The 14852-nt window shown below is 43.5% G+C and overlaps 1 protein-coding gene across 1 annotated transcript in view; it reads left to right on the top strand.

Annotated features, from left to right (window-relative positions):
• LOC125518836 (NAC domain-containing protein 75-like) overlaps positions 1–13656 on the top strand; it is a 52682-nt gene extending 39026 nt beyond the window's left edge. Inside the window, exons 3-4 of the mRNA XM_048683709.2 lie at positions 13273–13393; positions 13425–13656. Coding sequence (XP_048539666.2) covers positions 13273–13393; positions 13425–13656 — 353 coding nt within the window. The remainder of the gene's footprint in view (positions 1–13272; positions 13394–13424) is intronic.
• Positions 13657–14852: the final 1196 nt, after the last annotated feature.

Raw genomic sequence — 14852 nt, 5'->3', positions numbered from 1 at the left:
CCAGAGAAGACAATCATGACTACCAATCGACCATTTGAATTGCTTCATATGGATCTTTTTGGCCCTAATCATTATTCTGTTGTTACAAATGATGCATCTCTATATGGCTTTTTTATTGTTGATGATTACTCTCGATACACATGGGTACACATTGTTACTTACAAACATGAAGTGCAGGAAGTCTTCAAACGATTTTCCTCGAGGGCTTCAACCAACTTTGGTGTGAAGCTCAAGCACATTAGAAGTGATAATGGAACTGAGTTCAAGAATTCTAGTCTTGATGACTATCTTGATGAGCTTGGTATTACTCATGAGTTATCTGCTCCTTATACTCCTCAGCAGAATGGCGTCGTGGAGCGCAAGAACAGAACTCTTGTTGAGATGGCTCGCACTATGCTTGATGAATACAAGACACCTCGTCGTTTCTAGATTGATGCAATTGATACTGTGTGCCACATCATCAACAGAGTATATCTTCACAAATTCCTCAAGAAGACTGCCTATGAACTCCTCACTGACAAGAAACCCAATGTAAGTTATTTCAAAGTCTTCGGTGCTAAATGTTGGATTAGAGATCCTCATCACAACTCAAAATTTGCATCGAAAGCACATGAAGGTTTTATGCTTGGTTACGGAAAGGACTCGCACACCTACAGAGTCTTCAACAACGTTCTTCACAAGGTTGTTGAAACTGTAGATGTGCAGTTCGATGAAACTAATGGCTCACAAAGAGAGCACCTACCTACTGTGATAGATGAACAAGCACCTGAGGAAACTCTCAAGTTCAAGGCTACTGAGGATGTCATTATTACTGAAGAATTTGCTAAAGAATTCATTCCAGAACATGAAGAACGTCGAGCTAATGCACCTGAAGAAAATACTGAAGAAAATGGTGCTGAAGAAAATGCTGATCAAATTCCTCAACGACAACCAGCTCATCCTCGCATTGCAAAAGAAGTACAAGTTGAAAAGATCATCAATGACATTAAAGCGCCAGATCCTCTCACACGCTCAAAAGCTTCACATTTATCTAACTTTTGTGGGCACTATGCTTTTGTCTCTATCACAGAGCCCACTAAGGTAGATGAAGCATTTCTGGAGCCTGAGTGGATTCGGGCCATGCAAGAAGAATTACATCAGTTCGAGCTCAACGACGTTTGGGAACTGGTCAAACGTCCAGATCCTCGCAAGCACAATATCATTGGCACAAAATGGATCTATCGCAACAAGCAAGACAAAAATGGCTTTGTGGTAAGGAATAAGGCACGGCTTGTAGCTCAAGGCTACACACAGGTTGAAGGAATTGATTTCTATGAAACTTTTGCACCTGTTGCTAGACTTGAGGCTATTCGCATATTACTTGCTTATGCTAACCATCATGATATCACTCTATATCAAATGGATGTGAAAAGTGCATTCCTCAATGGTAAGCTTGAGGAAGAAGTATATGTTGCTCAACCCCCAGGTTTTGAAGTTCGAAAGAATCCTGACAAAGTCTTCAGACTTAATAAGGCCCTCTATGGCCTCAAGCAGGCCCCACGGGCGTGGTATGATACTTTGAAGGAATTCCTTATGAAGAAAGGCTTCAAACACGGTTCACTCGACCCTACTCTTTTCACTAAATCTTATGATGGTGAATTGTTTGTGTGCCAAATATATGTTGATGATATTATCTTTGGCTGTACTGACCAACGTTATAGTGATGAATTTGCCTATATGATGAGTGAATAATATCAAATGTCTATGATGGGAGAGTTGAAATTCTTATTAGGTCTTCAAATTCATCAACAACGCAATGGCATATTCATATCTCAGGAGAAATACCTCAAGGATGTACTGAGGAAATTCAGCATGCAAGATTGCAAAGGCGTCAAAATTCCTATGCCCACAAATGGTCATCTGTGCACTGATGAAAATGGTATAAACTTCGATCATAAGGTATACGGCTCCATGATTGGTTATTTATTGTACTTATGTGCATCTAGGCCAGATATTATGCTTAGTGTTTGCATGTGTACCCGATTTCAAGCTACACCAAAGGAATCACACCATAAGGCTATGAAGCATATTCTTCGATATCTAGCTCACACACCAACACTTGGATTATGGTACCCCAAGGGCTCAGCTTTTTACCTCATTGGATATTCTGACTCTGACTACCCTGGTGATCATGTGGACCGCAAGTCAACATCTAGTACATGTCATTTCCTCAGATGATCTTTGGTCTGTTGGTCCTCGAAGAAACAGAACTGCGTATCACTATCTACTGCTGAAGCTGAGTACATTGCCGCTGGTTCTTGATGTGCTCAATTGCTATGGATGAAGCAAACTCTCAAGGACTACGGCGTCAACATGAAGAGTGTGCCTCTCTTCTGTGATAATGAGAGTGCCATCAAGATTGCTCACAACCCAGTTCAGCACTCGAAGACAAAGCACATTCAGATTCGTCATCATTTTCTTCATGATCATGTGTTGAAGGGCGACATTTCTATTGAGTATGTGAAGACTGAAGAACAGCTAGCCGATATCTTCACAAAGCCCTTGGATGAGAAGAGATTTAGCAATTTGCGGTGTGAGCTAAATATCTTAGAATCTTTGAATGTTCTTTGAAAAGGACACTCATCCTAACACTTATGCAAAGTTGATGACTTAGATGTGCAACACATGAAGAAACGTTTTTCTTCAATCAATGAAGAATAACACTCTAAGCGTGAAGAAATTAATGAATAATTTGATTCTCAGAACCCTACGACAATTGTACGCGGTGTCTGAAATCATCATTCTTATACGGTGGGTCATGCCACCACCAAAAGTTGAAATTCCTTAGTTGTTCAAATTCTTCAACTTTGCATTGTCTTCACTGTTTCCGTCATTTTTCTTCATTGGCTATATATATATATATATATATATATATATATATATATATATATATATATATATGAGTTTATGTCCTCAACAGCATTCACTTATGGCTATTACTTCAAGTTGTTTTTTTCTGCTAAGTGAATGTGATCGGACCCTTCCCCCTCTATGCTATACTCAACCCAATCTATTCACAAATTCTTAATGTGCGTTCTATTTGAAACTCGTTCAAAATCTTCACTGTGTCCTTGTCAGCTGAAGAAATTGCAAACGGAACTTTAAAACCTATCTTATCTAAATTTTCGTCTTTGCCGCTCAAACCGTTCCGCATCCCACGATATACTTATCTATTCACCCACGATCGCACATGATCTCCACTTCTCAGTACGTGGGTGACACATGTCATGCGAATGAGAAGGGTTAGGGGCACGTTCATCCAAATTCTTTGGGCGAATAGTTTTTCACCGTGGCTATAAATACCCCCTCTCCCCTTCCTCACTTCCTTTACTCCGCTCGACCTCCTTCTCCAGCTCGAGCTTCTCAAACCCTAGCTCTGCCGCTACTTCGTCGTCCCTGGTGAGGAAGAGCTTCACTGCCTCGACCTCGTTGCCGTCGTACTCGCGCCGGCCGCGGAAATCTTCACTCCGCCGCCGTCGTAGCCGTCTTCCTCCGCCGAGTTAGGGCGTGGAAGATCTGCACAGATGAACTTCACTTCTCCACCCCACAGTTTGTCATGTTCTTCGTTTAGGGTAATTAAAAGATACTTTTATTTCCCTCTGTGATTCAAATGATTATCTACAAAATCTTCAAAGGTGTTTTTCTTCAAATCTTCACACACTAAAAACCTCTAATGTCATCTGTTCTTGATTCATTTCTCTAAGCTATGTTTTTCTTCAAGATTCCTCAAATGTGTGGATTTTCGATCTATACATCTCTGGAACCTAAGACAAAGAACGCTTAGTGAAATTCTTCAAGACTCATCTGGTCAAATTCCTCAAACTTGTTCTTTATAAAAACCTTCTGAGAACGCATATGACCTCTCCAAATTCCTCGCAATTATACTCTGTTCATAGGTACTCATGTCCGCTGCTGAATCACTAGGTTCTCATCAACTTAACTCATTTGAAGCGTTCCTCGAAGAAAAATTGCATACTTCTTCAGAGAATTTGATTGTTCAAATTCCTCAACTGAAGAAAATGGCTGACGGTAAGAAGCCACAGAAAGGAGGAAAGAAGCCAGAGGTCAACACAGCGTTTGAAATCCCTGATGACATCTATGCTGGGTACTGCACACCTCCTGAGGAAGATAAAAATCAAAGCAAGGTGCGCATTCAGAAGATAGAGAGGAGATGGGCTAGAGAGTGGAGGGAGTACAGACATGTTACTCCCAAATACATGAAGAAATTCGCTGTTACCCCTCCATGCTCAAGACCTCCATCGGCACCTGGCCAAGAAGCTGATCCCACCAGCGTCAAGCGCAGTGAGGACTTTCTTGAAGAATGGGCCAAGCGCCAGGCCAAGTTGGCCAAACAAGCAAAAGAAGCAGTGAGGAAATTCAATGAAGAATCTGTTGCTGCCACTGAGGCCTCTGTCAAGCCGAAGAAATCTATGGCAAAGAAGCCTGCACGTAAGCCAAGTGCTTCACCTTCAGTGCCCTCAAGGCCAAGTTCCTCAGCAATGCCCTCACGGCCAGAATCTTCAAAGCCCTCAAGGTCAATGCCTCATGCTGCTCCTGCTCCTCCAAAATCCTCAGCTCCTCCAAAGTCCTCAGCTGCTCCGACAAAGTCCTCTGCACCTGTGCATCTTGCCATGTGCCAAAGGACTACAGACATCTCTATTGCCTCAGGAGCTTCAGCTAGTTCCTCAGCTGCACCCAATTCTTCAACGGGACCCTCTCTGCTGAAGACAAAGGCCACTACTGGACGAGGTCCTCACCCTAGTCCTCAGAAGAAGCAGGTCGCCTTCCAAGTGTCGTCTGAAGAAGACGAAGCTGATGATGAAGAACTTGCTGAGATCATCAGAGATAGGCAAGTCAGGGCCGCTAGAGCCAAAGGCACAAATGTGCCACTGCTTTTGGATCCAAGGTTGATCCTCGACTATATTGATCTCTGGCACAGGGACCCAAACACTCCTATGCCTGATTTCAAGTTGACTCCTGGCCAAAGTCACATGTTGACCCATTTCATCCCAGAAGAAAAATGGAAATATGAGAAGGCCAGGCAAATCAAGAAAGCACAATATAAGAAGGAGAAATTTCTAAAGAACAACGTTGTCACTATGACAAGTGATGAACTTGTAAAAATCTAGTCTGAAATCAAAACCCTCAGCGATGACTTCAAAGCCTACTATGCTGATTGGCAAGGAGCCAAGGTCAGGTTTGTTAAACTGACTGAGAAGTTCACCTCAAATGTTGCAGCTCCATCACAACAGGAAATTCCTCAGGCTGAAGCATCTGCTCAGCCAACTGAAGAACATGCCAGCACCGTTGATGACTTTCAGGCTGCTGAAGAAAATGTGAGTTCCAGGGCTGATGACTGCATTCCAGCAACTGAAGAAATTGCCAGGGCATCCACTATTGGTGCGCTTGAAGAAAATGAAAAAGTCAGGGCAACTGCATCAGTTGTGCCTGAAGAAAATCAACCAGATTCCTCTACTCCTCATGCGCCTACACCAAGTCTGATCCTTCCATCTGCATCAGATGTGAAGAAGACCAAGGCTGCAGAGCGTGCAGCTGTGAAGAAAAGGAAGGCATCAACTGCATCAGATTCTTCAGCTCAGAAGACGATGAAGCCATTGACTAGCTCATTTGCAAACCCCATTGATGATGTTCCTATCTCAACCATGCCATCAAAGGACCTTGTTACTTTTGATGAAGAATATGTGATTCCAAGTGAATCCGATGAAGAGAATCCCTCTGTTGCTTCGTCAGAGCAGATGGATGAAGAAATTGAAGTGGATACAATCCCTTCAACACCAGTTATCTCCTCGCCTATGCCTCAGTTTACTGCTGAAGAGGCTGGTATTAAAGAAATGGAAGATGAAGATGTGGACATTGGTTGTACCACACCTGTGCTAAGTGATGAATTTTGGGAAAGTCAGCATCCAAACTCTCCATTGTTCACACTTTTACAGCAAATACCTCAGTCCCCTGCACCAACTGTTCAAATGGGCTCTGAAGAAACTCACCCCACTTCGTCTGTACGTGAAGAAATTCCAGCCACTAGTGCTGAAGAAACTACTGTTGTTGAACATCTGAAGATGCAGACTACCACTGAAGAGGAAACAGAAATTCCTCAGCCTGAATAACCTAAGATTGCGATTCCTAAGGTTGTGATGCAACTCACTGACACTCCTCTACCCAAGCCAAAGGATCCATTCTCCAGGAAGCAAAAATTCAAGGCTAATGATTTCTTCGGCGAGCACATATTCTTCACAGACTACAACCCCTATGACTCTGCTCGCATTAGGAAAAGGCGTTTCTGGACTGCCAGCCAGGATAATTTCTATTCCTCAGTGCTGTTCAACAAAGACAAAATCTTCTTCCATGGGCACATTCCTCACGTGGATATCGAATCTTTGTCGTGCTTCATGCCAGTCCTCAGTGTTCTTCACGATGCTGGACTGTTAAATTTCTGCACTGACATCTGTGATTGGAATGAAGAACTCATTCTTCAATTTTATGCGACGCTGCACATCACAGGAGATTCTAAAGATGTGAATTCATGGGTGCTGGACTGGATGTCTGAAAACACTCACTACACGGCACCAGCTACTGAATTTCTTCGTGCTTTACCACTCGGTCCTCCCCTTGAAGCAGCGCGTTGCATCTATAGTGAACCTGAGCTTACAAATCACTACATGCAAGTTCTGATGAAGCCTTTGAAGCCAGGTCAGGCCCCACGAACCAAATTCCTCGTGAAGGAATTACTATATGTGCCTCGGACTGTCTATCACATTCTGACGAGGACAATGAGTCCCATCAAAGGCCACGACTCATCTGATGCAGAAATAGTTGGCATCATGAAGAATCTGCTATTCAACATCATACATAGCATTCCTATCAACTATCACGATTTCTTCATGAGGACTCTGGCAAATGTTGCACTTTCTCCGTTTGAGCTGAAACCTTATGCACCTTGGATTATGAGATTCCTCAGGACAAGGTCTTCACTCAACTACAAGGCTGATTTTCAGAATCACCTTGGCTATCTTCCCCCGATTGAAGTCCTCAAGAAGGCTTTTACTTCAACTGATGAAAAGGGCAAGGCCCCTACAGTCATTGATGAAGGCATTCGTCCATTGGATGGTCAGTTTCGCAAAGTTGCATCTTATTCCACCAATGATGACTCTGCCACACATGACTCTGCTGCCAATGCCCCCAAGTCTACTCCTCAAGCCACTGCTCCTCATGTGATGACTGACCGTGAGCTTCTGCTTAGTCTTCACCAGAAGGTGGATCGAAACCATAAATGGGTTAGGCGTCAGTTTGGTTCATTTCTTCACAACATGACTGCTACACACAATGCAGTGAAGAAAAACCATTACTACCTCAATGAAGTCTTCGGTCGCACCTGGGCCATTCTATCACATCTGTATGGTGAAGAAGATCTCAAGAAAATGGGTCTCAAGGAAGATTTTGACTGGTCTGCACCTCCACCGAAGAAATACAAGAAGGTCAAGGTTCCTCCTTTGGTGTCCAGCTCCTACTCTTCATCGCGCAACACCGACGAGCATGAAGACTTGGACGACACTGTAGCAGGCCCTTCCACGACAAATGACCCCAACAACGCTAGCGCTCCTTCATCAACTTGATATTCTTCAGGGGCGTTAGTCCTCATTTTTGATCCTTTTGGTCATTCGATGACAAAGGGGGAGAATTTTGAGTTAGTCTTCAAGCGGGTCTGTCTATATGGGTGTTTTTTTGCTAAGTTACAACTCTCGTTCTTCTGAAACTTTATTGGATCGAGTTGTAAACTTAAACTCGATGGTGCTCTGATACTTTTGATGTGTTTTTATGCATGCTTATTTCTCATATATGTTAATGCACGCATGCTGAATTACATCAGTCACCATATTTCATCATGCATTCCAAATTCTTCATTATGATATGTCAAATGCGTGTATGAATTACAAGATATAGGGGAAGATCTCCATGATTCAACTCTTCAAGTGTGCATTGCTTCAAATGTAAATTCCTCACTATGCACATCTTCAGGGGGAGTTCTTCCATATCTTGCAATCAAATTCCTCAATATCAGTATTTACACTTCATATGTTTATCCCCGTTGAAAACTTAACCTATATTGTCATCAATCAGCAAAAAGGGGGATATTGTAAGTGCATCTAGTGCCCCTTAGTGATTTTGGTGTATTGAAGACTTATAGGTTAAGGGACTAATGTGTTTTTGAGTGTACAGGGGTCTTTAAGTCTATGAGGAGTTTGATAATTACAGAGAAAGTCAACCCCTAAAAATGAAGTTCTTCGACTGAAGACTTTGCATTTCTAAAGACTTTCTGAAGACTCTGAAAGTGAAGAAATTGGTGTGACCTTGAAGACTTGGTATTCATTTGAGGAACATGAAGCATGAAGACTCTTGTTTTTTTAGTTTCATTTTCTCTTTCTTGAGTCATAGGAAACACCGTACTGTTAAAGGGGGTCGAGGAAATACTAAGGAAAAATTTCCATGTGATGCTCAACTCAAAATCCTACACCTACCAATCCCTTCGAGTGAAGCCATTGGAAATCTCATACAGTTCAGTCATATTCTTCAGTGACAGAGACGAAGTTCTTCTGGTCTCTGAGGAATTTGTTCTGACTGAGGAGTTAGGAATTGGCTAGTGCGGATTACCTACACAGTGAGGAACATGATAGCCCTGAGGAATTTGATACTCAAATTTCCGACCGTTGATGTGCTATGTGCCAGCTGTCCCAAAATATCTACCCACCTAACGGTCATATCTTTGAAGGGCATTTATGTCTTATCATGTCGGGCTGCTCCCTAGGTTATAAATAGCCGCCCCCTACAACCACTAGCTGGTTGGCTGCTCCGAGAAAAACTGACACTTGTCATTTGAGAGCATCCCATCCTCCGAGGACTTTGAGCGAAAATCATCAAGTGAGGAAAACCCAAACCCAAACACCTACAAACCCCAAGTGATTGAGCATCACTGAAGAGATTGATCCTGTGTGGATCCGACGCTTGTTACCGTTGAAGATTGTGCTTCTTCCAGACGGTTAGGCGTCAAGGTCTAGAGCATCCAAGAGGAATTGTGGATTACCGAGTGACCAAGTTTGTGAAGGTTCGGAAGTCACCTGAAGACTTACCACGAATGATTGGGCGAGGTCTGTGTGACCTTAGCTCAAGTCGAATACGGTGAGGACTGTGTTCGGGACTGTGTGTCCTCAAGTTTAAATACCTAGCCGCTCCTACCAGATGTACAACTGAGACAGCAGTTGGAACTATTCTACCAAATCATTGTCTTCACCAAGGTCACTGGTTCTATTTCCTCAACTCTTTCATTTCCTCATAACTGTGTTGAGTGCTTGTTCGTATCTGTGTTTGAAGACTTTGACTGAAGACTTTCTCAATTTCCTCAGTTCAATTTGTTCAGTCTATTTATCTTCATCATGTGTTATCTTGTGTTTACGCTTTCTGTACTCTGTGCATGTCTTCATTTCATCATGATGACTATGCTTGTGTTCTATTATGTTTACTTTTGAGTACTTATTCCGCTGCTAGTAGTTCTTCACTAAGGAATTTCCTCACCTGCAAATTCCTCAGTCAAGAATTCATAAAAATCACCTATTCACCCCCCCCTCTAGTCGATATAACGCACTTTCATCTGGCGTGGCTTCCGGGAGGCGGGGGAGACGCGACGAGCGGCTGGGTGCTGGCGACACTGATGCATGCCTGCTGCATCATGGCCGACAAGGCTTAATAGGCCCGTTTCTAGCCTGGCTGGGCCAGGGGTGGCCCGGCATGCCCCGCTGCCACGTCCGGACGGCGACCGCGACGGTGCCAGAGGCACGAGCCTCCCACATGACAGTGCTGGAGGTGCTTCCCTCCCGCTCGACTTTGAGGTTGTTGCTCCTGTCGTGGTGTGCTTCTCTCTGGTCCTCTTGTCCTCGTGGTGGTGTTCATAGTGAGGCGGCATGGGTGGCGGCGCAACTACATTGGCGCATGGTGGTGGGTGGCGGTTTGGCGGGTCGGCTCCGTCCAGTTGGGATGTTGGGTTTGGAGTGCGGGAGAAATCCCTGCCGGTTTTGGCCCCGATGCAGTGACACCTGCGGGTGCCACCATTCCTTCCTGGAGGGTGTCTATGGTATCCATCCCCCACCCCCCTCCGCGTGCTGGGGGAAACCCTAGGACTCGGTGTATCATCCCTTCTTGGGGGTGCTACTTGGTACGCGGCAGTTCGGAGCCTCGGCATGTGGTGGTTTTTATCCGGTGGGCGCCGTGGTGGCGGGTCATCCGCGCTTTACTGAGCTGTCATGGTTGGCATTTGTTTCTTCTTCTTTTTTCTTTTGGCTTGTTGTGCTTCTCGCCACAGCTATCTTTGTACTCGGTGTTGGTTTCTTTGGAATACAAAGCGGGGGGAAACCCTTTTTCGGTAAAATATGTTTAACCTAGAATCCATGATTCAGCCTATTATGATCAAACATGTTTGCAATGACAATTAGAGATTATAGTTTCTCATGCCATGCATAAGTAGCTAGGACTGGATAATGATTTATCTTAGATGTCAACATTGCGTTAAAATGATTGTGATGTAGTATGATGGTATGGTATCCTCCTCTGAATGTTCGAGTGGATTGACTTGGCACATGTTCATGCATGTAGTTGAATCAAAACCAGCATAGCCTCTATGATATTTATGTTCATGGTGTTCATATCCTACTCACGCTAGTATCCAATGTAGCTTATGCATAATGCATGTTCATGACCGTTGTTGCTCTCTAGCTGGCCGCTTCTCAACCTATTTGCTAGCCTTCGCCTGTACTAAGCGGGAATTCTGCTTGTGCATCAAAAACCCTGAACCCAAGTTATTCCAGATGAGTCCACCATACCTACCTATATGCGGTACTACCCTGCCGTCCTAAGTAAATTTGCATGTGCCACCTCTGAAAACTTCAAACAAATATACTTTTTGTGTGACTGGATTGTTCATAGAGTGACAGGAGGTAGTTGGTATCTTCCATGCTAAGTGAGTTAATCTCATGATGAGTGTTTATTCACTCGTCATTGCACGAGAATGGGCGGTAATAGGGATTCCCAGTCCCGGACTGCAAAAAAGAAAAGAGGTTACAAATAATCATACAAAAACTCCTACAGAGTCATAACCTTTACTTTATCGCTTGGGAACCGCCACTAATGTGTTTAGCATGGGAGATATTGATGACTAATGGTCGCGAAGTAAACAAGAAGGTTGCACTTCTCAAAATTTCATTTACCTATGTTTTAATGAGCTCCGCTGCAAATCACTGCTTCCCTCTGCGAAGGGACTATCTATTTACTTTTATGTTGTGTCATCACCTTCTCAAATAAGCGCCAGAACCTGAGAGCACTGTTGTCATGCTTATGCATTGTGTGTAGCTAATGTTGGGTGCATCGTGACTGGATCTTTTCTACCATGAATTACAATGTTTAGTCGCCACTTGAAATTTGGAGGTGCTCTGCATTTGTGTTTTGCAGTCTCAGAAAGGGATAGCGAGATACCACTATTGTCATATTATATGAAGGTTGTTTTGACAATGTGTTGTCGTTTGAGATATCTTATTGTTGCTCGCAAGATGATTATGTCATTGATATGAATTAATATAATTTTTAGGAGTTATTGTCGGCATGGTTAGTTATAAGCTTGGCTAAAAATCTAGGTGTTGTTTAAGCTTATTTATGCAAACTAGAGCAAAAGAGTTCGGGAAAGTTTTTGTTTTTTCACTTTCAATTTATCAACTGGATTTCTTGAGGACAAGCAAAGGTTTCAGCTTGGGGAGTAGATACGTCTTCGTCGTATCTACTTTTCCTAATGCTTTTCCTCTTGTTTTGGACTCTAATTTTCATGATTTCAATGAAACTAACCCGGACTAACGTTGTTTTCAGCACAACTACCATGGTGTTGTTTTTGTGCAGAAATAAAAGTTCTCGGATTGGAACAAAACTTTGCAAGGAATTTTTATATGAATAAAGAAAAATACTGGAACTAGGAACCACCAGAGCGGGGCCCCTGGGTGAGCACAACCCACCAGGGTGCCCCCCCCCTCCTTCAAGCATGCCCAGGTGGGTTGTCCCCACCTGGTGGCCCCGTAGACTCTGAAATCGACGCTATAAAATCACATTTTTCCAGAAAAAATCAAGGAGGAAGAATTATCTCGTTTCACAATACGGAGCCGCCGTCACCTACTGTTCTTCATCAGGAGGCCAAATCTGGAGTCTGTTTGGGGCTCCGGAGAGGGGGATCTTCCGTCTTCGTCATCACCAACCCTCCTCCATCGCCAATTCCATGATGCTCTCCGCCGGGAGTGAGTAATTCCTTCATAGGCTCGCTGGTCGGTGAGGAGTTGGATGAGATTCATCATGTAATCGAGTTAATTTTGTTAAGGCTTGATCCCTAGTATCCACTATGTTCTGAGATTGATGTTGTCATGACTTTGCCATGCTTAATGCTTGTCACTTTGGGCCCGGGTGCCATGATTTCAGATCTGAACCATTTATGTTATCACCATTATATCCATGTTCTAGATCCGATCTTGCAAGACTCACCTACTATGTGTTATGATCCGGCAACCCTGGAGTGACAATAGTCAGGACACTTCCCGGTGATGACCGTAGTTTGAGGAGTTCATGTATTCACTGTGTGTTACTGCTTTGTTTCGGTTTTCTCTTAATAGGATACCTTAATATCCCTTAGTTTCCAATAGGACCCCACTGCCACGGGAGGATAGGACAAAAGATGTCATGGAAGTTCTTTCCATAAGCACGTGTGACTATTTACGGAATACATGCCTACATTATATTTATGAACTGGAGCTAGTGTCGCATCGCCCTAGGCTATGACTGTTATATGATGAATATCATCCAACAAATTGCTGATCCAATGCATGCATTTTCCTACATATTGATCTTGCTAAGTTACTATTGTTGTTGTTACTATCGTCACTACTACAAAACTATTACTATCACTATTACCGTTACTATTGCTGCTACCACTACTATCAAAGCTATCATATTACTATGCTACTGATCAATTTGCTGCAGATAATTAATCTTTAGGTGTGGTTGAATTGACAACTTAACTGCTAATACTTGCAAATATTCGTTGGCTCCCCTTGTGTCGAATCTATAAATTTGGGTTGAATACTCTACCCTCGACAACTATTGTGATCCCCTATACTTGTGAGTTATCAAGAGTAGGTATCACACTGAGTGGCCTAAGCAAGCATTTCTTCCAGCACAACTCGAGGGCGTTCAAAAGGGGCACACGGACGCGTCGCAAGATACAGTCAAAGTGCGGCATGCACGCGGATGCATCGCAATATACAGTCAGAGTGCGGCATGCGCGCAATGTGGCAAAAGACCGGCAATACCATGTCGGTGATGGTCAACGGCCAGCAGACAGGTAGCAAAAAGGTTCTGGTGTTGCACACCAACAAGAACTTCGCCCAGCAGAGGACCAACTGGGTGATGCACCAGTACCACCTCGGGGACCTGGAGATAGAGAAGGAGCAGAAGCTAGTCGCCTGCAAGATTTTATACCAGAGGAACACTAAGGTTGGGACTAAAAAGATTATAAGTTAGTTTGGTATTGGTACTTGTTCTACATGGTCATCTGCAAGTTGGTATTGTTGTTAAGGATCTTTCAATATGAACTTCGCATTTGCTTCCAACCATCATATCGAGGGTCGACATGGATATAAACTTGAATCATTTGTTGCGAAACGAATTTTTAGGCACCTGCTTTTTTATGGGTAGCTGAAAGTGCAACTAATCCCTAGGTGGTTTTGGTAATTCATAACAACATATATCTCATTGAACTAATATCGATTCAAGATAAATATTTCAGAATGTTCAATGATTGGCATGGCATGGGATAGAGATGTGGACCCCTCGAAATGCTAAGGACAAAGATTGACAAAAGCTCAAGACTCTTCATTTCTATTTTAGTGATCCAAGATCACATTGAGTCCATAGGAAAGCCAATACTATTAAAAGGGGATGAGGTGATGCTTAATGGTCTACATGCTCAAGTGCTTAGTGATATTGCTCCAAAAACCCCGGCCACTTTCTCCATCCAAATATGTCAAAACCCTAAACTCCAACTCGGCCACACCGATATTTCCTACCTGGAGCCAGCGAGTTCATATGACATAGCCGCAGCCAGAAACCCTAACGATTCGGTCCCACCGAGATTCCTAACGTTCACTTTTTGAACTAATTGGTGCCATTGAGTCTAACCATTCGGTCCCACCGAAATGAGTTAAATGTGTGTAATGATTGGATTTTGTGTGGAGGCTATATATACCCCTCCACCCCCTTCTCCATTTGGGAGAGAGCCATCAGAACGTGCCTACACTTCCACCATTCATTTTATGAGAGAGAACCACCTACTCATGTGTTGAGATCAAGAGATTCCATTCCTACCATTTGAACCTTGATTTCTAGCCTTCCCCAAGTTGCTTTCCACTCAAATCTTTCTTCCACCATAGCCAAAACTGAGAGAGAGAGAGAGAGGTGAGTGTTGGTGAGACTATCATTTGAAGCACAAGAGCAAGGAGTTCATCATCAACACACCATCTATTACCTTTTGGAGTGTATCCTAGATTGGTTAGGTGTCGCTTGAGAGCCTCCGTCAAGATGTGGAGTTGAACCAAGAAGTTTGTACGGGCAAAGAGATCGCCTACTTCATGAAGATCTACCCGAGTGAGGCAATTCCTTCATGGGCGATGGACATGATGGGATAGACAAGGTTGCTTCTTCATGGACCCCTCATGGAT

This window comes from Triticum urartu, chromosome 7A, assembly GCF_056163025.1.
Source record: "Triticum urartu cultivar PI428250 chromosome 7A, HENAU_Tu73, whole genome shotgun sequence".
Classification (NCBI taxonomy): domain Eukaryota; kingdom Viridiplantae; phylum Streptophyta; class Magnoliopsida; order Poales; family Poaceae; genus Triticum; species Triticum urartu.
The sequence above is the reverse complement of the archived record's forward strand: the minus strand, read 5'-3'. Positions and strand labels throughout refer to the sequence as shown.